Source organism: Mustela erminea, chromosome 10, assembly GCF_009829155.1.
Source record: "Mustela erminea isolate mMusErm1 chromosome 10, mMusErm1.Pri, whole genome shotgun sequence".
In the NCBI taxonomy this organism is placed as follows: domain Eukaryota; kingdom Metazoa; phylum Chordata; class Mammalia; order Carnivora; family Mustelidae; genus Mustela; species Mustela erminea.
Genome location: NC_045623.1, coordinates 70,386,265 through 70,413,867, shown reverse-complemented (window position 1 = coordinate 70,413,867; position 27,603 = coordinate 70,386,265). Strand labels below are relative to the sequence as shown.

The 27,603-nt window shown below is 36.1% G+C and overlaps 1 protein-coding gene and 1 pseudogene across 2 annotated transcripts in view; both read right to left on the bottom strand.

Moving 5' to 3' along the window:
• Positions 1–27,603, bottom strand: part of AGBL4 (ATP/GTP binding protein like 4) — a 1,622,967-nt gene that overhangs the window by 1,400,662 nt on the left and 194,702 nt on the right. For both annotated transcript variants that reach the window (XM_032303312.1, XM_032303313.1), the window contains exon 2: positions 25,807–25,929. In XM_032303312.1, the coding sequence (XP_032159203.1) occupies positions 25,807–25,929 (123 nt within the window). The remainder of the gene's footprint in view (positions 1–25,806; positions 25,930–27,603) is intronic.
• LOC116568434 lies at positions 5,957–6,058 on the bottom strand (annotated as a pseudogene).

The following is a 27,603-nucleotide window of genomic DNA, read 5'->3' as shown; positions in this document are numbered from 1 at the left end:
TCCAAAATCCTTCTGAAAACAATCACCTTTTTGGGGTTAGGTGGGAAAAACTGCAGGTTACTGGAAGGGAGGTTGGGGGGCGGATGGGTTAAGTGGGTGGTAGGTATTAAGGAGGGCACTTCTTGAGTACTGGGTATTATATGTGAGTGATGAATCACTAACGCCTACTGAAACCAACAGTACACTATATGTTAGCTAACTTGAATTTAATTAAAAACTTGGTGATGAGCTTTGGGAGGGAGAAATTAGCATTTTGAGAAAGTGAAAATAGTATCAGTTCAGCAAAGTTTGGCAATGAGAAATAATGAATCTCTAGAGCTAACACACAATGTTTTCCTTGCTATAACCACAGAGTGGTTCTGATAGTGAGTTATCATCACTGTTATTTTATACTGATTTCTCTAGGCTCAAATGTATATAGAAAGTAATAATAATTTCACCAGTAATTTCCAGAATCATGGAAAATAAAGCATGTGCTGAACTGAATAAAATTAAACCAGGGATGGAATGTGACCAAGAAGCAGAAGTTTTTACTCCTGAAACTCAGTGATGGGCCTAATAATAAAAAAGTTAAATAAATAAATAAATAAATAAATAAATAAATATTCGGAAGGAAGAAAAAAAAAAGAAAACATATACTTAAGTATCAATTTCACCTATGACATTTTCCTGACATTTTCCTAAAGGACAAAGTTCTCCAAATCCACAAAAGTCACCATTTCTCCACCGTTGCTCCTACTGCCATGTCTCAAGTTTATTTTTATTTGAACTACTCCCTTTAGTGATACCTTTCATATTTATGTGAGATTTTTTTATCTACTATTGTACATATGTAGTCTGTATACTTACCTAACCTGTATGTACAGTATACTCAAATACATAAACACAAATGCACTTCCATAATGTTTGTATACATCATACATATATGTGGGAGTGAACTTTGTTGCTAGTATTTTCCATTGTTGAAATTGCTTTTAAACTTTTTCCCATGGTTTGTTTTTGCTATAAAGAAGTCTCATTTATATATAAAAATAAAAAAAAGATATGTCCCTGTTGGAGGGAATGCAAGTCGGTGCAGCCAATTTGGAGAACAGTGTGGAGATTCCTTAAGAAATTTTGGGACGCCTGGGTGGCTCAGTTGGTTAAGCAGCTGCCTTCGGCTCAGGTCATGATCCCAGGGTCCTGGGATCGAGTCCCACATCAGGCTCCTTGCTCGGCAGGGAGCCTGCTTCTCCCTCTGCCTCTGCCTGCCTCTCTGTCTGCCTGTGCTCGCTCGCGCTGTCTCCCTCTGTCTCTGAAAAATAAATAAAAATCTTTAAAAAAAAAAAAAAAAAAGAAATTAAAAATAGACATTGGGTACAGATGGCCCTTCTTTTCACTACATCTGTATCTTTTGGGTAAATACCCAGTAGTGCAATGGCAGGGTCATAGGGAAGCTCTATTTTTAATTTCTTGAGGAATCTCCACACTGTTCTCCAAAGTGGTTGCACCAACTTGCATTCCCTCCAACAGTGTAAAAGGGTTCCCCTTTCTCCACATCCCCTCCAACACATGTTGTTTCCTGTCTTGCTAATTTTGGCTATTCTAACTGGTGTAAGGTGATATCTCAATGTGGTTTTAATTTGAATCTCCCTGATGGCTAGTGATGATGAACATTTTTTCATGTGTCTGATAGCCATTTGTATGTCTTCATTGGAGGAGTGTCTGTTCATATCTTCTGCCCATTTTTTGATATGATTATCTGTTTTGTGTGTGCTGAGTTTGAGGAGTTCTTTATAGATCTTGGATATCAGCCTTTTATCTGTACTGCCATTTGCAAATATCTTCTCCTATTCCGTGGATTGCCTCTTTGTTTTCTTGACTGTTTCCTTTGCTGTGCAGAAGCTTTTGACCTTGATGAAGTCCCAAAAGTTCATTTATGCTTTTGTTTCCTTTGCTTTTGGAGACATATCTTGAAAGAAGTTGCTGTGGCTGATATCGAAGAGGTTACTGCCTATGTTCTCCTCTAGGATTCTGATGGATTCCTGTCTCATGTTGAGGTATTTTATCCATTTTGAGTTTGCCAAACTGTGGAAAGAACCAAGATGCCTGCCCTTCAACGGACAAATGGAAAAGGAAGATGTGGTCCATATACACTATGGAGTATTATGCCTCCATCAGAAAGGATGAATACCCAACTTTTGTAGCAACATGGATGGGACGGGAAGAGATTATGCTGAATGAAGTAAGTCAAGCAGAGAGTGTCACTTATCATATGGTTTCACTTATTTGTGGAGCATAAGAAATAGCATGGAGGACAAGGGGAGTTTGAGAGGAGAAGAGAGTTGGGGGAAATTGGAAGGAGAGGTGAACCATGAGAGACTATGGACTCTGAAAAACAATATGAGGGGTCTGAAGCAGCGAGGGGTGGGAGGTTGGGGGAACCAGGTGGTGGGTATTAGAGAGGGCACAGCTTGCATGGAGCACTGGGTGTAATGCAAAAACAATGAATACCGCTATGCTGAAAATAAATTAATTAATTAATTTATTCATTGAAAAAACAATGAATACTGTTATGCTGAAAATAAATAATAAAAGAAATTTTAAAAAATAGAAATTAAAAATAGAGCTTCCCTATGACCCTGCCATTGCACTACTGGGTATTTACCCCAAAAATACAGATGTAGTGAAAAGAAGGGCCATCTGTCCTCCAATTTTTATAGCAACAATGGCCCACGGTCGCCAAACTGTGGAAAGAACAAAGATGCCCTTCAACAGACAAACGGATAAGGAAGATGTGGTCCATATACACTATGGAGTATTATGCCTCCATCGGAAAGGATGAATACCCAACTTTTGTAGCAACATGGACGGGACTGGGAGAGATTATGCTGAGTGAAATAAGTCAAGCAGAGAGAGTCAATTATCATACAGTTTCTCTTATTTGTGGAGCATAAGAAATAATACAGAAGACATGGGGAGACGGAGAGGATAAGAAATAATACAGAAGACATCGGGAGACGGAGAGGAGAAGGGAGTTGAGGGAAATTGGAGGGGGAGATGAACCATGAGAGACTATGGACTCTGAAAAACAATCTGAGGGTTATGAAGGGGTGGGAGGTTGGGGGAGCCTGGTGGTGGGTTTTATGGAGGGCATGTATTGCATGGAGCACTAGGTGAGGTGCATAAACAATGACTTCTGTTACACTGAAAAGAAATTAAATTTTAAAAAATGGGGGGAAAAAAGTACTTCTTTGGCCATCTGTATGATATCTCTGGAAAACTGTCTTTTCAGGACCTCTGCCCATTTTTTAATCAGATTGGGGTTTTCGGTGTTAAATTCTTTATATATTTTGGATATTAACTCCCTATCAAACTTATCACTTGCAAATATCTTCCCTTTTTGGTTTTTTGATTGTTTCCTTGTGCAAAAGCTTTTTATTTTGATTTCAGTACCAGTAGCTTATTTTTGCTTTTCTTTAACTTGCCTGAGGAGACATATCTAGAAAAATATTGCTACAACGAATGTCAAAGAAATTACTGCCAATGTTCTCATCTAGAATGTTTACAGTTTCAGGCCTCACATTCAGGTCCTTCATCTGTTTTGAGTTTATTATTACATACGGTGTAAGAAAGTGGTCCAGTTTCATTATTTTGCATGGGTTGTCCAGTTTTCCCAGGATGTCTTATTAAAGAAGACTGTCTTTTTCCCATCACATATTCTTGCCTCTTTTGTCATAGATTAATGGACCATGTAAGTGTGGATATTTCTGGGCTCTCTATTTTGTTCCATTGGTCTCTTAACTATTTTTCTGCCAGTACCATACAGTTTTGATTGCTATAGCTTTATAGCATATATTGAAATCTAGGCTTGTGATACCTCCAGCTTTGCTTTTCTTTCTCAAGACTGTTTTGGCTATTTAGAGTCTTTTGTGGTTCCCTACAAATTTTAGGATTATTTGGTCTACTTCTGTGAAAGATGTTATTGGTTTACTGCTAGGGATTACACTGGTCCTGTAGATTGCTTTAGGTAGCTTGGACACTTTAACAATATTAATACTTACAATAAGGAATGTGGTATATCTTTACATTTGTTTGTATTATCTTCAATTTATCAGTGTCCTACACTTTTCACAGTATATGTATTTTGTCTTCTTGATTAACTTTATTTTTACATATTTAATCCTTTTTGGTAAATTACAAATGGGACTGTTTCTCTTTCTGTTACTTTGTTATTACAGGTTAGAAATGCAATAGATTTCTGTATATTAATTTTGTGTCCTATAACTATACTAAATGTATTTATTAATTCCAGTCATTTTTTGGTACAGCCAAAAGGCTTATATATATATATATATATATATATATATATAGAGAGAGAGAGAGAGAGAGAGAGAGTATCATGTCACCTGCAAATAATGAAAGTTTTTCTTCTTCCTTACCAATTTGTATACCTTTTGATTTCTGTTTCTTGACTGACTGCTGTGGGTAGGATGTCTTGTAGTATGTTCAATCAAAGTGGTAAAAGTGAACATCCTTGTCGTGTTCCCTATCTTAAAAGAAAAGCTTTCAGGTTTTCATTGCTGGGTATTATGTTAGCTGTGAATTTTTCATATATGGCCTTTGTTGTGTTATATTCCTTCTAAGCCCACTTTAGCAAGAGTTTTTTTATCATAAATGGATTGCACTTTGTCAAATGGTTTTTCTGCATCTACTAAGATGAACACACTTTTTATCCTTCCTCTTTGTTAATAAGGTGTATCACATTGATTGATTTAAGCCTATTGAACCATCTTTGCAGTCCTTGAATAAATGCGACTTAATTGTGGTGAATGATCTTTTTAATATACTATTTATTTTGGTTTTCTAACATTTTTCTCAGGATTTTTGCATCTATGTTCATCACAGATACTGACCAATAGTTTTTTACTTCTCTTATCTCTCTGTCTGGTTTTAATATCAGGGTAATGCTTGCCTTATAGAATGAATTTAGAAGTTTCCCTTCCTGTTCTGTTTTATGAAATATTTTCAGCAGAATAGGTATTAACTCTTAAATCTTTGGCAGAATTCACCTGTTAAGCCAAATAGTCCTGAAAATTTGTTCATTGGGAGTTTTTTGATTACTAATTCAATTTCATTATGAGTGATAAGTCTGTTTAAATTTTCTGTTTCTTCCAGATTCAGTTGTAAAGACTGTATACTTCTAGGAATTTATCTGTCCAATTTTTGGCATATAATTTTTTTACAACATTCTCATAATTCCTTAAATTTTAGTTTCTATGGATCAGTTGTTATATCTCTCCCTTCATTCTATTTTGAGTCCTCTTTTTTTATGATTCTGGCTAAAGATTTATGATTTTAGTTTATCCTTTCAAAGAATCACCTCTTGGTTTCATTGATCTTTTATTTTATTTTATTGTTTTAATTTCTATTTATTTCCACTCTAATCTTCATTACCTACTTCTTTCTACTGAACTGGAGCTTTGTTCTTCTTTTTCTAGTTCCTTTAGGCATATGGTTATATTGTTTGAGATTTACCTAAGATAGGTCTATATCACTACAAACTGTTTCTGCTGCACCCCCAAAGACTTGAGACTGCTGTGTTTCCATATTCATTTGTCTCTACATATTTTTTTTTAATTTCCTTTGACTTCTTAGTTGATCCATTGGTTCTTTAGTAGCATATTATTTATCTTCCACGTGTTTGTGTTTTATTCTACTTTGTTTCTTTTAACTATTTTCTAGTTTTGCACAACTGTCATCAGAAAAGATGCTTGATATAATTTCAATCTTCTTAAATTTATTGAGACTCATTTTGTGCCCTAATGTGATCTATCCTGGAGAATGTTTCATGGGTCCTCAAAAAGAATATATATTCTGCTGTTTGTTTAGATGGAATGTTCTGTATATATCTGTTAAGTCTGGCTAGTCTAATGTATCATTCAAAGCCACTGTTCCTTACACATTTTCTGTCTGGATAATCTATCCATTGAAGTAAATGGGGTGTTACAGTCCCCTACTATTAAACTGATAAGAACAGATACTACACTTGATCTTAGCCAAAAAGCAGAGAAGTGATTGTGACAGATAGTAGCTACAATTATGGTGAGCATACGATAATGTATAAATGTGTGGAATCATGTCCTGCACTTGAAATAAATGTAACACTGTTTGTCAACTACACTCAAATAAAATTAATAAATAAAAATTTGTTTCAAAAGTACCCAACTATTACTGTATTACTATTATTCCTTCAAATAAGTTTTCTGTATCCTCCTCTCTCTCTTCTCCTTCTGGGATCCCTATAATGTGAACTTATTATGCTTGATAATGTTGCAGAGGTCTTTAACTTATTCTTATTTTGTGTTATTTTATCTTTTTGATGTTGAGTTTGGATGTTTTCCATTACTCTATCTTCCTGATCACTAATCTGTTCTTCTGCATCTTTCAATATCCTATTGATATTCTCTAGTGTATTTTTCATTTCAGTAATTGTATTCTTGTGCTCTGAGTGTATTTTTTTTTTTATCCTTTAGTTGAAGTTCTGAGTTTATCCACTCTTCTCTTAAGACTGGTAAGTAGCTTTTTGAACACTACTTTGAACTTTCTTTTTAAAAGACTTTTGTTTATTTGACAGAGGGAGAGAGATCACAAGTAGGCAGAGAGGCAGGCAGAGAGAGTGGGGGAAGCAGGCCCCCTGCCAAGCAGAGAGCCCAATGATGCAGGGATGTGGGGCCTAATCCCAGGACCCTGAGAACATGACAGGAGCCGAAGGCAGAGGCCCAAGCCACTGAGCTGCCCAGGCGCCCCTACTTTGAACTTTTTATCAGGAATTTTGTTTATCTCTACTTTGATTAGCTCTTTTTTCTATGCTTTCTGTATCCTCCTCTCTCTCTTCTCCTTCTGGGATCCCTTATTCTTTCATCCGGGACAAGTTTTTTTGTCTCCTCATTTTGTCTAATTCTCCATGGTTATTTCTATGCATTAGGTAGGTCAGATACATCTCCTGGTTTTGAAAGAAATCACCTATATAAAAGATGTCCTGTGGTATCCTATAGCACAATGACCCCTGGTCATCAGAACCAGACTCCACAGGGGCATCCCCTATGCACTACGTGTTATCTCCTGTTTTAGCTAAGCCACAATTCCTGTGGGTTCTCTGGTAAGTGGAGCCAGCAGTCAGACTGACTTTTCTGCAATTAGCTACTGTGACAACTGTAGACACAAAGAAGAAAAGGGCTTGCTCCCTGCATAGCCAGCTAAGAGGCCCAGCTGCCAGAACTATGGGCATGCTCTTTTGTAGGGCTATTTTCCCCAGTCTCCAAAAGAGGAGTCACTTTGGAGGGCACCAGTTCCAGCCAAGTTGCCTACCGAGTGTGACAGGCCAGGAGTCACCTTGGAGGGTACCTACAAAGGCAAGACTGGACAGCTGGGTAAGGGAGATATAAAGGAGAACACTGGTGTGAAGCACATGGTGCTATCAAGGTATATGGAGTATGTTAGAACTGGCTCCCACAAGTGTAAGTTTCTCCAAGCTGGCATAGTGCAAGAAAAACAATGCCCACCAGCACTTTTGTTCCCCCCCAAATCTCCTACAAACCTTTACCCCTCCATCATATGTCCTAAAATTAGTCAATAAATCTCCTTCACATATACCCCAAGCACTTTTCAAACTACTGCTTCTGTGCTGTGTCTCAGTTCAAGTCATTTAGCATTCTGGCTCTTTAAGCATAGAGTCTTGGTTTCCCATAGTCCTTCCTCTAGCCCTTCTAAAGTTAAGCCCAACTGACTTTTAAGCTCCCGGAATTAAGCCCCACAGATTTTCAAAGTTAGACCTTAAAGGAACTCATCCTTCCAGTGCAGGTACCCAGAGCCAGGTACGCCCAGTGATCCCCTTGTTCCTACATGCTTGTGATGTCCCTCCTGTTTGCAGTTAGTTGCACCAGGGACTTGGTTCCCAACATCTCTGTCCCTCCTACCCTTTATAGTATGGCCTTCTCTATACACTTACCTGTGGAAGATTTGCTCTGTCAGTCTCGGGTCATTTTCAGCATTAGCTACAGCACATGTAGTTGTTGCCTCAGTGTATACATTGAGCAGGAGAGCTCAGGATCCTCCTTCTCTGCCATCTTCCCTGCACTTCATCAAGTCATGGAAAGCTTTAAATTCTATGTTAAAAGGCTTAGGCTTCATTTCATAGACAATGAACATCCCTTGAAGATTCTTATCTATTCTTTTTGTTATTGTTATTCTTATCTATTCTTAATAAGCTAATGCTTTTTTTTTTTTTTTTGGTCCCCTCCTATTGATTTTGATTCCATGCTACTCCAGAGATTTTGCGTCTCTCTTATTTGCTCTTCTACTAAGTGACCACTCTGATATACTACCCAACCTCTTATTGCTTCCCAGATAGAATATACTGGGTACTAAATACACTGTCTTCAAAACACTGAGTAAATGAGTGAATGATTATAAATGACTCTATGTTCTTCATTAATAAAGAACAGTCATTTTCTTTTGTTCTTCAAAATGTTGTTTTTCAAAATGATTTACAATCGCTATAATTAGTAGGTCCTCTTAGGACCTTATTTTTGAAGCTTACATGAATATTTTCCATCACATGCTATAAGATCATGGGTCTTATTTCCCTTTAATGAAGGTAGGGAAAGAAGGAGGAAGAGGGATATAGGGAGAAGGAAAAGGAGGAAGAGAAGAGAGTTAATATTGTTGACATTTATGGAGTGTCTACCACGTGTAAGGCATTTGATACATTACCTTAAGTGATCTTCACAACCACTCTACGAGATTCTACATATTTTAAAATGAAAAAACAATTTAGAAAGGCTAAGTATGGTGGTTAATTTTATGTATCAATGTTGCTGGGCGATGGTGCTTAGACATGTGATCAAACTCCATAAGAGTGTTTTATGATGAAATTAACACTTAAATCAGTGGAAGTGGATTTTGTGTGTAGCAGATTGCCCTTCATAATGTGAGTGGGCTTCATCCAATCAGGTGAAAACCTGAATACAACAAAACACTGACCTAGCCCAAGCAAGAGGAATTTCTACCAAGACAGTCTTCCAACTTGAATTGCAGTATCAGTTCTCTAGATTTTTCCACCTGGCAACATTCAAACTTAAACTGCAGTAACAGGTTCTCCCCTGGGTCTCCAGCCTCCCACTCTACCCTGCAGATTTTGGACTTGCCAGCCTCCATAATGTCATAAGCCAAATTCCTTAAAATAAATCTCTTTATTACATAAAGATAGATCTATATACATACATACACATACATACATACATACTTTCTGTTTCTCTGGAGAACCCTTAGCACAACACTAAGTAACTCAAACCCAGGTAGTAAACCAAAACCAGAACTCAAAACCAGATATGTCTGTTTCCAAACGTAAACTCCATTAGCTATGTGATTCCCCATAAAATATCCATAAGCATTGAAATTTTTAAAATGAAGCCTACATTTATGTACATTTTTAAACTATTTCAACATCTTTTTCCATAAATTTAGAGGTAAAAAAGCTATTTCCTTCCTTTGTTGGCATACTCTTCAGAAATAATTGTGAAAATAGATAAAAGATATAACAACCTTTTGTAATTTAAGATTTTTTTAAATTTATTTTTTATTTATTTTTGGCATAACAATATTAATTATTTTTTCACCACACCCAGTGCTCCATGCAATATGTGCCCTCTCTAATACCCACCACCTGGTACCCCAACCTCCCACTCACCTGCCAATTCAAACCCCTCAGATTGTTCTTCAGAGTCCATAGTCTCTCATGGTTCATCTCCCCTTCCAATTTCCCCCAACTCCCTTCTCCTCTCTAACTCCCCATGTCCTCCATGCTATTTGTTGTACTCCACAAATAAGTGAAACCATATGATAATTGACTCTCTCTGCTTGAGTTATTTCACTCAGCATAATCTCTTCCAGTCCCATCCATGTTGCTACAAAAGTTGGGTATTCATCCTTTCTGATGGAGGCATAATACTCCATAGTGTATATGGACCACATCTTCCTTATCCATTCATCCGTTGAAAGGAATCTTGGTTCTTTCCACAGTTTGGCAACCATGGCCATTGCTGCTATAAACATTGGAGTAGAGATGGCCCTTCTTTTCACGACATCTGTATCTTTGGGGTCAATACCCAGGAGTGCAATTGCAGGATCATAGGGAAGTTCTATTTTTAATTTCTTGAGGAATCTCCACACTGTTCTCCAAAGTGGCTGCACCAACTTGCATTCCCACCAACAGTGGAAGAGGGTTCCCCTTTCTCCACATCCTCTCCAACACATGTTGTTTCCTGTCTTGCTAATTTTGGCCATTCTAACTGGTATAAGGTCATATCTCAATGTGGTTTTAATTTGAATCTCCCTGAGTGCTAGTGATGATGAACATTTTTTCATGTGTCTGATAGCCATTTGTATGTCTTCACTGGAGAAGTGTCTGTTCATATTTTCTGCCCATTTTTTGATATGATTATCTGTTTTGTGTGTGTTGACTTTGAGGAGTTCATTATATATCCTGGATATCAACCTTTTGTCTGTACTGTTATTTGCAAATATATTCTCCCATTCCGTGGGTTGCCTCTTTGTTTTTTTGACTGTTTCCTTTGCTGTGCAGAAGCTTTTGATTTTGATAGGCAAATAATCTTCCACAAAGCAGGAAAAAATATACAATGGAAAAAAGACAAGTCTCTTCAATAAATGGTGCTGGGAAAACTGGGCAGCTATATGTAGAAGAATGAAACTCGACCATTCTCTTACACCGTACACAAAGATAAACTCAAAATGGATTAAAGACCTCAACGTGAGACAGGAATCCATCAGAATCCTAGAGGAGAACATAGGCAGTAATCTCTTCGATATCAGCCACAGCAACTTCTTTCAAGATATGTCTCCAAAGTAATTTAAGTTTAACATACAGGAAATTTTTTTTTAAAACACCCAAAACATATTGAGAAGAAATTAACCAATATGGATATGAGCATTTGTCTCTAAATGTTGCAATAAAATCTGTCCTATGAGATATTTCTTCCAACACATTTGTTTTAAACAAGAATATCCTGCTATATTTAAGGGACACTTAAAATACAAATATTTGGGGCGCCTGGGTGGCTCAGGGGGTTAAGCCTCTGCCTTCAGCTCAGGTCATGATCTCAGGGTCCTGGGATCGAGTCCTACATCAGGCTCTCTGCTCAGCAGGGAGCCTGCTCCTTCCTCTCTCTCTCTCTGCCTACTTGTGACCTCTCTGTCAAATAAATAAATAAAATCTTTAAAAAAAATACAAATGTTCTGTGACTGATGTGTAAATTATGAGTAGAGTGACAACTGAAGACCAAGACAAGGCACTGTATCAGATTAATACATCTATCCTTGGCTCCTTTAGGATATCCTATATAAGTGTGAGTTAATGATAAAGTAAAGAACCATACTAGGTTTCCAATTACCTCATCTATACTAACTCTACCCCTGTAGAGACAAGGACAGAGGTAGGAGAACAGAAGGTATAGAAAAATGTCTCATTCATCCAAAAGAAAATAAAGATGTTTAGTTGTCTAGAAACTTACCCAACATTTTATACCTACCCTTTCATTTTTAAGGAACTGCCATTTATTCATTCACTCATGGATGTTTCAAAGCCTATTAAAAGCTAGCCATTGTAAGCAAGGAAAGAAATCACTGTTCCTGCCCTCAAAGAGCTGATGTTTGCAGACAACAATAAAAATCTATGTTCCATAAAAGAAATATCAAAAAGTTGTAACTGGAAATTAGAAGAAGGAAGCATCATACAAGGCTGGAGCATTATAAAAAACTGTATGAGAAAGGTAACTTCAAATGCAGGCCTTGAGGATGATCTGTTTTCAATAGAAGTGAGAAAAAATACTCCCAAGTAGAATATCATATAACGTGAAAATTAACAATTTAATACAGGTAACAGGATAAAAATAAAAATATATACAGGAGAAGGTGGAACATACAGGTAGGGCATGCATTTGCAACAAGAGTGGTACCTAGGGAACCAAGGAAATTTTAGGTATTAAATGATTTGTGGTCCTTCAAAAGCCCGCAGTACATGAGCAGATATATACTGTACCTGTAGAATTAAAATTTTGTAGAGGTGTGGGGATTAGAAAAATAAATGTCTAAAAAGGCTCCTTTGCAAAGTGATAGTGGAAAAAAAAAGAAAATCTGAAGTATAATAATAGGGTTTAATGAGTGATTGATTGGGATGGCTAAAAAGAGTCAAAGGAGCTCTTCTGTTTTGAACTTAGAACATGATGTCGAAAGAGCTCTTCTGTTTTGAACTTAGAACATGATAAGTTTGGTTTGGGGAGTAACCAGTTTAAAAAATCCATGAGACAACTTGCTAGAGACATAATCATGTAGATTAAAAAATGGGATTGGTGCTTTGAAAAGAGTTCAAGACTGATGATATTTTCCAAGGCAATGCTCTTCAATATTTAGTTTGCTGTTCTACAAACTGCTTAATATAGATTACACATGAAACAAGTACAGTATGATATTTTTATAGCAATTTGACATCCAAATTCATAACTGGTGTCCTACCTAGTTTACAGAGTATAAACCAGCTTGGATGTTGACAAATTCATTAAGAGAATTGCATGTGGCATGAGCTTCATATGAGTCATACATAGCAGGACCATATATAGAGCCATGATATTGGAAATTAAAAAAAAAAATTCTTGAGCACACATAGTTTTGAGAAGCATTGTACCTTTGTACATTGTATAATACTTATGTGCTCATAATCATATAAAGATTATGACTTAATAAAAGTATATTCCACAGCTTCTAAGACTGCAGGGAAACTTGTAAAATGGCTAACATTATTGTTGGAAGAGAATACATAGTTTTTATTGGAAGAGAATTTTATTGGAAAAGAATACATAGTTTTCATTAGATTCTCAAAAATGCCTATGACCTAGAAAAGGCTAATAATCACTGTAGGACCAATTACTACTATTATCTATGTATCCACAGGATCTGCCACATAATTCATCCATACTTTTGACAAATAGTTATTGAATGCCTACTACTCATCAGGCTCTGGTGATAGAGCAAATAGACAAAGTAAGTATTCTTATTGTAGAGGAGGCAGATAAATAAACAAGTAAATGAACAAGCAGACAATAAAAGCAGGATGAAAGTATGAATACCCAACTTGTGTGTCAACATAGATGGAACTGAAGGAGATTATGCTGAGTGAAATAAGTCAAGTAGAGAAAGTCAATTATTATATGGTTTCACTTACTAGGGGGACCATAAGGAATAACGTGGAGGACATTAGGAGAAGGAAAGGTAATGTGAATTGGGGGAAATCTGAGGGGGAGACAAAGCATGAAAGACTGCGGACTCTGAGAAACAAACCAAGGGTCTTGGAAGGAAGGGGGGATGAGGAGGATAGGTGAGCCTGGGGGTAGGTATTAAGAAGGGTATGTATGACATGGAGCACTGGATGTGGTGCATACACAATGAATCTTGGAACACTGAAAAAAACAATAAAATTAAATTAAGAGGTTTAAAAAAAAAAAAAAAGCAGGATGATATGACAAAGTGACAGGGTAGCTACTTTAGACTGGCTATTCAGAGAAGGTCTCTCCAAGGAAGCAATATGTAAGCTGAGATCTGAATGCCAGACCAAATATGTAGGTGGAGGGGTTGGAGGATCAGTATTTCAGGAGGAAGAAATGTCTGGACCAAACAGCCTAAAGCAGAAACAAACCTGGCCTGTTCCATGAACAGGCAGAAAGTCACTGTGGCTAAACATTATAAGGAAGAATGTAAAATGAAAACAGCATAAAATGGTCAGAAAAGTAGTCGAGGTCCAGATCATGTACCACTTGGCAGCTAGCATAAGGAGTCTAGATTTTATTCTAATTCTGATGGAAAGACAATGGAATAATTTAAATAGGACAGGAATATCCTTAGATTTGAGTTTTAAAAGAATCACTCTAGATGCTGTGTTAAGAATGGATAATGGGGGCGCCTGGGTGGCTCAGTGGGTTAAGCCACTGCCTTCGGCTCAGGTCGTGATCTCAGGATCCTGGGATCGAGTCCCGCATCGGGCTCTCTGCTCAGCAGGGAGCCTGCTTCCTCCTCTCTCTCTCTCTGCCTGCCTCTCTGCCTACTTGTGATCTCTCTCTGTCAAAATAATAAATAAAATCTTTAAAAAAAAAAAAAGAATGGATAATGGGAGTGGGGAGCATGTAGGAAAGAAATAAGAGGAATGGTAGTTCTGACAGATGTTGATGGTTTGAATAAGGCATATACAAAGAAATTAATGGATTCAGAATATTTAATGAGCATAATAATAATTCTCAGTGGATGGACTGATGATGAATTATTAGATATAATACTCAAGATTTATAAAAATTACCTTAATAAAGGAGAGCTAAACCTTGGAGAATGCCTTAAGGGTCACATGTGGATCAAAATAAGACTGGTCAGTCAGGGAGGGAGGTGAATAAGGACAACAGAGTCCATGCTGCCAGGGAAAAACAGTGTCAAAAAATACATGTAATCATTAGAAATGTCATATGCTACAGAGGAATCAAAAGTTAAGACAAGACCTCCAAATTACATGACTAATGACTCTGGCAACCTTTCAGAGAACTATCTTGCTGGAACAGTGAGAATACAAACCAGGCTGAAAGGATAAAAATGTAATAGGTATATAGAGACATTTCTACTTTTACTGGAATTTATTCTATTTTTTAAAGATTTTATTTATTTATTTGACAGACAGAGATCACAAGTAGGCAGAGAGGCAGGTAGAGAGAGCCCCCCGCTGAGCAGAGAGCCCAATGCAGGGCTCGACTCCAGGACCTTGCAGTCATGAACTCAGCCAAAGGCAGAGGCTTAACCCACTGAGCCACCCAGGCGCCCCTGGAACTTGTTCTAAAACCATTTTGTTCATCATTTAATATTACCACAATGATAAAGAACAGATCTATTAAAGGTTATATGCTTAAATTTTATTATTTACTTTTATATTTTCTGCCTCGTCCCTTCTGTTAGTTTGTCAACATTAATTTCTCACAGAAGAGCATTCCTATCTCCTCAGGTTCCACCCTACCTACAAATTTCCTGAGCTAAAAACCCATTATTATCAAAGATATTTAAAACTGTCTAAATAAGAAGAATAAATGCTAAGTATCTCCTCTGAGAAGTAAGGTGCATGAACTTTAATGCTTGTATTTTACAACTATATTGGCTATTCAAAAGTTTCCCACCATCTGAACCCAAGTTCTCAGTAATAGTCTCAAAAAAAGATTCTGGATAAGTGATTGTTTTCTATAAATCATTACAGTCATACTAAATTCCTCAACTTCACATTTTATAATTTGAGGTCAATAGTCATGAAAATATAATAAATCCATGTATAACTTATTTCATCCAGTAATTTCTACTCATTCTCACACTAATTCTTTCAATAAATATTTATTAGCACCTATCATGTGCCAGGCATTGTTCTAGGCAGCAAGGAATGAAAGAAAAATCCTACCTTCATAGAGTTTATATTCTAATGGAGGAGACAGATAATAAAAAATAAATAAGTAAAATTAATAGTATATTAATATTAAATAGTGGTAAGTGCTAAGAAGCCACACACACACACACACACACACACACAAAAGCAGAGAGGGCATAAGGAAATGTCAGGGAATAAGAGTTGAATTTCACATAGGGTCACAAAGACATCTGAGTAAAAAAGTGAAATGGGGGAAAACCATGCTTTCTGAAAGAACATTCTAGGTAGTGTAAGAAAGTGCAATTCCTATATTATCTCCTCTAAAATGTCTTCCCCAATGGTCTCCCACCCTCACCACATACCATCCCACACCATCTATATACACAAAAATGAATCACTTCCCTTTCTGGTCTTCCTTCATATTTCAGTACTGGCCACTTATCCGTGAAGCTTTTGGTAATACCAATTCATACAACACTGCTGTAAGAAAAATATTGTCATGCCTGTTTTAAAGATGTACTGAGGCCCTGCTCAAAGTACAGCATTAGTGAATGGCAAAGCTAAGGTTTAATGCCTCCTATTCTACAGAACTATCTCTCTGACTACAATGCTTCCTGCCTCTTATTTTCAATAGCAGGCAAGAAAAGCAGAAAAGGGGAATTTTTACTTATTCAAAAAGCTCAGTCTTCTCTGAAAGAAAAAGAATTTTAAAATAAGCAATAATTTCCCAAAATAAAATGCAAACTCAGAGAGTACAGTGAAATCACATGGGTACATTTTCTTTTTTTTTTTTTTTTCAAGATTTTATTTATTTATTTGAGAAAGAAAGTGCATGTGTGAGCAAGCACTGGGGCAAGGGTGGAGCGTGGAGTGCAGAGGGAGAGGGAGAAGCAGACTCTCTGTTGAGCAGGAAACCCTATGTGGGACTCAAACCCAGGACCCTAGGATCATGAACTGAGCTGAAAGGCAGACGATTAGCCAACTCAGCTACCTAGCCACCCACATGGGCACATTTAAAAAACCAAACAATGTCTAAGGACGGCAGCCTAGGTCATGGAATAGGAACTCAGCAGGGGCCAAAAATATTCTGTTGCAAACATCATAACATTTCTACATAATTATGCTTTGTTTCTGAATTTTCATGTAAAACAGACCCCTCCTACCCCTGCCAAAAAAATCTGGGCAGCTCTTTAGTTCACAAACATAAACTCTATTTCAAATGTAAAAATCTGGTCAAGAACACAGCTCACTTACCATGATGGCATAAAATAACTAAGCATGACCTAGCTCAGGAAATTACTAGATGGACAACACTTTGAGCCACCAGTGTTAACTCAGACCATTAAAGAGCCTCAACTAAGTTTCAGGAAATCTTGGCAGCTACTGGGCTACGAAAAGCAATAGATGGTGAGTTGCAAATTATTTACAGGAACTTCAAGGAGCTACAGAGTGAAATTTCTTGCCTTCAGCATTAAAGCCTGAACCAATCAGGCATGAGTCAGTAAAAGAGCCCATGCCGGGGAATCCAATAAAAGGAATGTATTACAGGAAACCTGTTGCTCTGGGTAGCATAGACATTTTAACAATGTTTATTCTTCCAATCCATAAGCATGGAATGTTTTTCCATTTCTTTGTATCTTCCTCAGTTTCTTTCAAAAGTGTTCTGTAGTTTTTCCAGTAAAGATCCTTCACCTCTTTGGTTAAATTTATTCTTAGGTATCTTATAGCATTTGGTGCAATTATAAATGGGATCAATTCCTTAGGCAAATTACAAATTCAATGCAATCCTTATCAAAATACTATCAACATTTTTCACAGAGCTGGGACAAATAATCCTAAAATTTGTATGGAACCAGAAAAGACCCCAAATAGCCACAGGAATGTTGAAAAATAAGACTAAAGCTGGTGGCATCACAATGCTAGACTTCAAGCTCTAAGCTGTAATCATCAGGACAGTATGGTACTGGCACAAAAACAGACACATAGATCAATGGAACAGAACAAAGAACCCAGAAATGGACTCTCAACTCTATGGTCAACTAATCTTTGACAAAGCAGCAAAGAATATCCAATGGAAAAAAGAAAGTCTCTTCAATAAATGGTATTGGGAAAATTAGACAGCCACAGACAGAGGAATTAACCTGGACCATTTTCTTACACCATACACAAAGATAAACTCAAGACGTATGAAAGACCTAAACGTGAGATAGGAATCCATCAAGGCAGCAACCTTTTCGACCTCAGCTGCAGCAACTTCTTGCTAGACATGTCTCCAAAGGCAAGGGAAACAAAAGCAAAAATGAACTACTGGGACTTCATCAAGATAAAAACTTCTGCACATCAAAGGAAACAGTCAACAAATTTAGAAGGTAACCTATGGAATGGGAGAAGATATTTGCAAATGACATATCAGATAAAGGGCTAATATCCAAATTCTATAAAGAACATATCAAACTCAACACCCAAAAAACAAATAATCTAGTCAAGAAATGGGAAGAGGATATGAAGAGACATTTCTCTAAAGACATCCAAATGGCCAAGAGACCCATGAAAAAATAGTCCATATCACTATGTATCAGGGAAATATAAATCAAAACCACAATGAGATACCACCGCACATCAGTCGGAAAGACTAAAATTAACAAAACAGGTAACAACAAATGTTGGTGAGGATGCAGAGAAAGGGGAATCCTCTTATACTGCTGATGGGAAGCAATATGGTGCAGCCACTCTAGAAAACAGTATGGAAGTTCCTCGATAAGTTAATAATAGAGTTCCTCTATGAACCAGCAGTTGCACTACTAGGTATTTACCCCAAAGATACAAATGTAGTGATCCGAAAGGACACCTGCACCCCAATGTTCATAGCAGCAATGTCCACAATAGCCATACTGTGGAAAGGGCCACAATGTCCATCGACAGATGAATGGATAAAGAAGATGTGATGTATATATATATACAATGGAATACTACTCAGCCATAAGAAAGGATGAATACTTACCATTTAAATTGATATGGATGGAAGTGGAGAGTAATATGCGGAGTGAAATACATCAATCAGAGAAAGACAATTATCATATAGTTTCACTCATGTGAGAAATATAAGAAACAGGGCAGAGGATCATATGGGAAGGGAGGGAAAACTGAATGGGAAGTCATCAGAGAGGGAGAAAAACCATGAGAGACTCTTCACTATAGGAAACAAAGTGAGGGTTGCTGGAGGGGAGATGGGTCGGGGATGGGATATTTGGGGGATGGGCATTAAGAAGGTCATGTAATAAGAGGAGAACTGGGTGTTACAGGAAACTGATAAATTATTGAACACTATATCTGAAACTAAAGATGTATATAATGTGGCTAATTGGTTTTAAATCTTTAAAAAAGGAAATCAGTTGCAAAAGTTTTGGGAGAGCTGAAAGATCAAAAAGGTGAAAGTGGGGCAACACAGAGATTAACAATAGCAGGAAGTCTCTACTGTACCCACAGGCAAAGGGGCAAAGGCAAGAGGTGGTGATATCCTGGGAGTCAGGGCAATCCAACAAAGGTGGGATCACAAGAAAGGGGCTGCCTGGCAAAACCATAAAAGGAATATAGCTACTGGTGGAAATGCTGCCCAAAACAAAAAAAAGTGGGGGGGGTATCAAGACAAAGTTCTTTCTACCTGCCTTTCAATCTCCTGCTAGAATTTCCTATTAGCCAAACCTAGCCAGAATCCAGATAACAAGGGAGCATGGGAAGTTCAATTTTCACGGGGTTGGCACCTGCAATAAGAAGAATGGGCAAAGAATGAGAAATGAAACAAACTACAAATAGGTGGCCTGCACAAAATATCCTCATACCTTCAAAAGGCAAGTCTATCTGAAAGCTGTATGACAACCCAGAATTTGTATGGACTTTTCAATACTGCAGTATAGTATCAAAACACAAATATTTTATGGAGAATAAGACAAAAAAAAATACACAACATTCTAGTTTTACTAATATAATTTTAAAATTTTTGTTTGCAAATGGAAATCAATAATAATAGAAAATTTTAAACATTCTAATTGAAAATGTATCATTTGGCTATCACTTGAAAAGGCATTTATGTCTTAGATTTTAAACTAATACATACATATAATCATTCAAATAGTAACTTTAATCTTTACTGAAAAGAGGAGGGCTATAAATGGACTCAATGAACGATATTTAATCAAGTGATAAGTGTCCCCTTTTATGAAGTTATTTTACTACTAAAGCATAGAGGGTGTTTTATATGTACTCAAAGTCCCCTTCAAAGCATTGTCTCAGATAATTTAAAAAGAACAGTTGAAAAGATGTGTAAATACAATTTTATTAAACATACTTCATTCTTTTGCAACTGTTTTTTCAGAAGTCCTTAGGCTCAGTAATGTTACTATAGGAAATGTCATCATTCTTAGAGAAAATCTATTTGGGAATGAAATGTTTCACTTCTTCCTCAAAAAGAAGACAAACAAATAAGAGAAAAATATAGATATAGATACATAACGATACATGTATGTAGAAATAATTCAGTAAAGAGGTCAGAAATTTAAAAAAACAACTGAAAACCTTATAATAACAGAAGTTCAGGTTTCTTTCTATTATGAATCAGAAACAAATAACAAAATAAAATTATTCACCTACAGTTGCATAGCTGCCAGTATCTCTCCAACAGAATTTCTAGACATAGTGAAACACTTCATATTACATAACCATGCTGTTTTCTCCAAAATGTGTTAATTTTTTTCTCTAAGATACATAATGGCCTAGTAAGGTGGCACATCTGTCCAGCAAAGCATGAATTACCCAGAGTATCTCTCTTTTCAGATCCCTATCTAAACGTACAACCTTACATAAGTCCTTGTCTCAGGGTATGATTCTGGGGGGAACCCAATCTAAGGTTTGTATTTTGTAGGGTTGTTCTAAGGATTGGTAATGACACATATAAATATACCACAAAAAGGCCTGGCACATTTTAGACTCTTGAAATGATATTATATATGTGCCAGAATTATTACCTGAAATTGATAGGCATATATTGTACTGTCTCTTTTATATATTATCCTAATTTGCAGAATAGTTCTGCAATACAGATATTTGATTTACTAATTTTACAGATGAGTAAAAGTTAATATATGAAACCAGGTCTGTCTGAAACCAAAACCTGTGGTTTTGGCATTATACTATACTGCTATTTAAAAAAAATTTAGTTAACATAGGCCTTCCAATTCAAGCACAATGTCACAAATAGGAAGATTCAGTTCTCTTTAATAGCTGAATGATATTCCTGTGTGTGTGTGTGTGTGTGTGTGTGTGTGTGTGTGTGTGTGTGTGTGACCACTCATATATAGAGGGACATTTTTGTTGTTTTGATATCTTGGCTATTTTGAACAATGCTGCAGTAAAATCAATTTCACAGAAACAAGAAATAGAAAGGTGGTTACCGGAGGTTAGGGGGAAGGGGAAATGGGGTGATATAACTGAAAAGGTACAAATTTTCAGTTATATGAATAAGTTTTGAGGATCTAATGTATGTACACCATGGTGACTATCATTATTAATATAGCATGGTATACTTGAAAGTTCATAAAAGTAGATCTTAAGGATTTTTACCATGCAGAAAAGTTAACTATGGTAATTATATGAGGTGATGGATGTGTTAATTATCTTAATCTTAGTAATTACTCTATATTATATATATATATTTGATAATACATATGAGATAGAAAGATAGATAGACCATCATATTGGACACATTAAGTATATACAATTATATTTGTTAACCTTCCTCAAAAAATTAAAAAGAAAAACTATATCAACCATTTGGATATCTAAAAAAAAAAAGTGAGATATTAGACTAAAACCCACAATTTCTATTGTAGTCATGGCACATTTTCATACTGTGCCAAGAATAAAAACTATTTCCTTTCAAAAGGAAATAAAACATTAATTTTCAAAGATTATACAAATAAATGTAGTAAAATTCCATTAGAGAAATTAAAAATTTAAAAATTAAAGTTTTAAGTTTTCATTTCTATCATTTTGAAATGGCATATAAACAACTGAACCTTTTTCATGTCATAGTAATTTAAATATCATATTAAGTCTCTGAGGCTAACTAATTTGTAGTGTAAATTATATTGCTCTTCTCATATTCAATATACATACACACACTCATATCAATCAAAAACATTAATCATATTATATACGATGGCAACCAAACATAGAATTTATTTGGATGGCTTATTTTAAACCAACTGGGTAATTTTTTATTTCTTATCAAAAAACTTTATTATCTTATCTTACTATATATCTATATATTCCTATATAACTTATCACTTAATGAGAAATTTTCAACAATATATCTATTATTCATATGTCATAAACTGACCTATAATAAGATAATATGTGTATATAATAGTTAGAAGTATGGCCTTTGGAACCAGGAAAGGCCCTGATTCAAATTCAGCTACACCTCTGTCAGTCATGCAATTCAAGGGAGATAGCTTTACATCTATGAGCATTAGTTTCCTCACCTACAAAGAGAGATTTAGTACCTCAGAAGGTTTCTCTATTAAATGAGGTAACCTATGTATATCATTTATCATAGTGTTCTATGAGTAATAAATAATTGATATTTTAATTGCTTTTTCTTCTTAATGTTCTTACTGCTATTAATGTTAAGTTATTCGGTTTTGGTTTTTTTTTTTATTTTCAGTGTAACAGTATTCATTGTTTTTTGCACCACACCCAGTGCTCCATGAAATCTGTGCCCGCTCTAATACCCACCACCTGGTTCCCCCAACCTCCCATCCCCCGCCCCTTCAAACCCTCAGATTGTTTTTCATAGTCCATAGTCTCTCATGGTTCATCTCCCCTTCCAATTTTCCTCAACTCCCTTCTCCTCTCTAACTCCCCTTGTCCTCCATGCTATTTGTTATGCTCCACAAATAAGTGAAACCATATGATAATTGACTCTCTCTGCTTGATTTATTTCACTCAGCATAATGTTTTTATCTAAATGTAAAAATATTTTATTTATCTTAAAATCTCACTTTATGAAAGCCATTTTTTCACTATCTATCCTCCCTCACTTATTATTCGTTTATTGAGCTCCTTGATATATGACTGATAGTACAGTAGGCACTGGAGAACCAAATAAGAAATCACCCCTGATTTCAAGGTTTCAGTGAAAAGGAAAAGAAAGAAATATAATAAAAGGTTAGCATATAAGAGCATAAGAGGTGTCTGTAAATATAAAGGCAGAGACAGCCATATTTGCCAGAGAGGTGCTGTTTCTTGGAAGAAGAATACTGGACTGAGTCTGAATTAACACTTCACCAGGAAGAGAAAAGGATCTAGGTCACAAAGAAAACAGTATATACAAACACATGGAAGCTTGAGAAAAGTTGGTAGACTGGGGACATCAAGAAATTAATTATTTGTGAGAGCTAGAAAAGAGTTAATTTCTCCCTACTTCATTCAAAAAATAAATACACTATTAATTTAGTGCTTAATTTCATAAGCACTCTGCTTGGTTGGGAGAACAGAGATTAATAAGATACAGATTCTGTCCTGAAGCAGGTTAAGTGTAGTAGAAAAGGACAATCATGAAAAATGTCAGGTGTCTAAGAAGGATAAAATCAGGGTGGTCTTGCTGTTTTTCCAAGGAAAATATTACTGACACATATCAGGGTACGAAAAAAACAGACCAGGGACTCACTAGAGAGTTCATGTTTGACCTGCAGAACTTATTTCTCATGAGAAAAACAGATTAGCCACCAGTTCAGGACCAAGCAATATACAAAGCACTGTATATATTCTACAACTTAGAAAGAAAAAAAATTCTTATGGGGGCCTAACTTAAGGCAATATACTCCATCCACATGAAACAATACTTCCCAATCATTGACTCTCTTAACCACCCTACTCTTCTCTAAGTTTGGATGCACCTACAAAATCCTGTTCAACACATTAGGCAGCCATAGTCAGTAGTTCAGAGTCAGCATATAAGAGAATATCCCTCTAATTTCCCTGTTTTAAATAATCTAAAATAAATCCCTGAATTTAAATTAGATCAGATGAAAACAGCATATGTTAAACTAATAGTTTCAAGTGCCAACTAAATTTCTTTCACAATGCCCTTTAGCATTTTGCCCTCAGTCCACAATGAAGGATGTTACAAAATACACTCCTATAAAATATATTGTTATAAATACCATAGGGATATTTTTGGGGATACTATTCATCACCTTTCAGTGTCTGCTTTAGAAAACCCAATAGAATCTCAATATTTGGTTTATTTTTATCTTCTGGCCATTGTTTTTCTCTTGGCACTGGCTACTCACAGTTAAATTTATTACCTACCTATAGCAACTTTATGAGAACTCATAGCATGCATTTTAGGTACTCATATTACTATTATTTTGTATATATTTTGGTAAGATGTTTTAACTTTTTAAACAATAAAATACAAATTTTTTTCTTTAAAATGAAGGATAGGCATCATTCCCCATTAAATGATGAGGAAACTATGGCCCAGTTTTCAAGTAAGGATTTAAAATTTAGCTTGACTCCAAAGGGTGTCCACTTAGGCACTCTACTATTACTGCAATATTTATGCACTACTAGGACAGATACAATTGATAGAAACCAACTGCTCATACACTGTTGGTTAATATGGATTATTAATTTGGATACTATGCGGTCAAATTGGGTAATTTCTTCTACTGAGATTTTCAGTAAAGGATGGAAAAAGATAACTAGGGTTAAGAAAAATAGGATCTAAGAAAGAAATCTGTATTATTTCAGACTGTAGGTGAACCAAAACAACATATAATCTTTAAAAGAATAATTCCAAACTTTATAGAGTTATTATTATTATAAAGAGCCTTCCTCCTTTAACTGAGGTTAAAAAGAATTCAAAAGATATTTTCTAGACAACAAATACATCCCAGAAAAGGCAATAATGCAAAATTCAAGAAAAGTACAAGAAATTGTTCTTAATTATATGGACAGTGTTCAGATCTGAATGGAAGAACAATGCTATCTATACTACTAATTATGGGTTGAATTATGTGCCCCCAAAATGCATATTAAAGTCGTAACACCCAATACCTCAGGATGTGACTCTACTCGGAAACAGCATCTCTACAAAGGTAATCAAGTTAAAATGTGGTCATTAGAGTGGCCCCTGATCCAATATGACTGGCAGCCTCATAAAGAGGGGATATTTCGAGAAAGGCATGCATTCAGGGAGAATTCCAAGTGAAGATGAAGGCAGGGATCAGGGTGACGATTCTATAAACCAAAGAATACCAAAAACTGCTAGCAAATCACCAGAAGCTAGACAAAGACATGGATTATATTATTCACAACCCTTAGAAAGATCCAACCCTACTGACACCTTGATCTAAAATTTTCAGAACTATGAGGTAATGAATTTCTGTTGTTTAAGCCACACAGTTGGTGGTACTTTGTTATGATAGTCCTATAAACCAGGAGCAAAATCTTACATAAACAAGCTTTCAATTGTTGATAAACAACCAATGTTCTTAGGGTTCGGAGAAGTGTCACATAATTGGCACTCCATGTCCCTCCAACAAATGACACACACACGCATAATGTATGCACACATACATTATGAAAACCAAAAATAATTAACAATTATTTATAAAACAAAATTGTATTGCCTCCTTCATTAAAATTTTCAACATATTCTGAATATGTACAATATGCCATTCAGAGTATAAGGTTCAGGGCACAAAAAAGTTAACAAGATCCAATCCCTACTGGATGGGAATTTGTAATCAAGTTTCAATATTTCCATTCAGAATACTCACAGCACTTGATGATTGTGATGCAATATTACTTTTGCTATTTGGTTTGTGTCCAACTGAATCTGTTCCCTAATAATATCTTCATAGAAGACCACCTCTCTGACAAGGACTAAGTTCTGTGAGCATGTCACATAGATACAGATACATGATAAACATTCAATAATTAATGATTTATCAAAAAGTCTATATCTGTTTTATCCCAAAAGAAATAGTATCTGAAGTCATTTTATAAAATATGAATGCTCATTAGTATTACCATTATACCATTAATCACTTATAGCAATAAAAACATAGCATTTCATTTTCAAGTATTTCCAAGTTAATTCTTTAAAAAGTGATTTTTCCCCTGACAACTTACTCCATTATGATGAAATATTAAATGGGTGGAATCACACCAAATGAACAGATGAATTGGATTTTGAAACAATCTAAGACAAATTCAAAAGCAATGGTCTTTAATACACTCACCACTTTCAAAGCAAGCATCAAAGATAAGATGTCCTTTCTTGGGCTGTCCACAGTATCCAGACGGAAGCACCATACATTTGCTCACATTCCCTCCAATGGCATCATCATTTCCCACATCATTGCCTATTAAAAAAAAAAAAAAGGCTCATGTTTAACAGAAATCAAAATACATTTAGGAATATAAATCCAATGAGATTTTTATTATTAATTTCCCCCCTCCCATCATTTAGTGCTTATCAAACAGTAAGAAATTAACTACATAATGTTGTAGAGTAGAAACAATATACATTTTGAAATCAGAAACGTAAGGTCTGAAATCTCACCTCTAATAAATATTACTTCTGTGACACAAAGCAATCAACTTAATCCCTTTAAGCCTAAGTTTTTCCCATCCATTGTTAAGGAATGGTAAATGAAAATACCTAGCATGATTACTAAAATCCAAAAGATCTCCATTAAATTGCACCAAGAAAACAAAGAGGCTAACCACGGAATGGGAGAAGATATTTGCAAATGACAGTACAGATAAAAGGTTGATATCCAGGATCTATAATGAACTCCTCAAACTCAACACACACAAAACAGACAATCATATCAAAAAATGGGCAGAAGATATGGACAGACACTTCTCCAATCAAGACATACAAATGGCTAGCAGACACATGAAAAAATGTTCATCATCACTAGCCATCAGGGAGATTCAAATTAAAACTACATTGAGATATCACCTTACACCAGTTAGAATGGCCAAAATTAGCAAGACAGGAAACAACATGTGTTGGAGAGGATGTGGAGAAAGGGGAACCCTCTTCCACTGTTGGTGGGAATGCAAGTTGGTTCAGCCTCTTTGGAGAACAGTGTGGAGATTCCTCAAGAAATTAAAAATAGAACTTCCCTATGACCCTGCCATTGCACGCCTGGGTATTTACCCCAAAGATACAGATGTCGTGAAAAGAAGGGCCATCTGTACTCCAATGTTTATAGCAGCAATGGCCACGGTCACCAAACTGTGGAAAGAACCAAGATGCCCTTCAACGGATGAATGGATAAGGAAGATGTGGTCCATATACACTATGGAGTATTATGCCTCCATCAGAAAGGATGAATACCCAACTTTTGTAGCAACATGGACGAGACTAGAAGAGATTATGCTGAGTGAAATAAGTCAAGCAGAGAGAGTCAATTATCATATGGTTTCACTTATTTGTGGAGCATAACAAAAAGCATGGAGGACATGGGGAGTTGGAGAGAAGGGGGTTGGGGTAAATTGGAAGGGGAGGTGAATCATGAGAGACTATGGACTCTGAAAAACAATCTGAGGGGTTTGAAGTGGCGGGGGGTAGGAGGTCAGGGTACCAGGTGGTGGGTATTATAGAGGGCATGAATTGCATGGAGCACTGGGTGTGGTGAAAAAATAATGATACTGTTATGCTGACAATAAATAAATGAAAAAAAAAATTCACAAAGAAAAAAAAATTGCACCAAGTATTTAATAAGTAGTCAATACACTTAAACTCTCATAAATGTTCAGTTAGGGGAGCCTGGGTGGCTCAGTTAAACATCTGCCTTCTGCTCAGGTCATGATCCCAGGGTCCTGGGATCAAGTACCACGTCAAGGTCCCTGTTCATGGGGAGTCTACTTGTCCCTCATCCTTCGCCTCCCCCCCAACCTTGTACACGCTCGCTCTCTCTCTCTCACACATGCCTGCTTACTCTCTCAAATAAGTCTTTTTAAAAAGGAACTGTTTAATTACTTTAATTCAAATAAAACAATAATTCTGTAACTAGCATTATAAT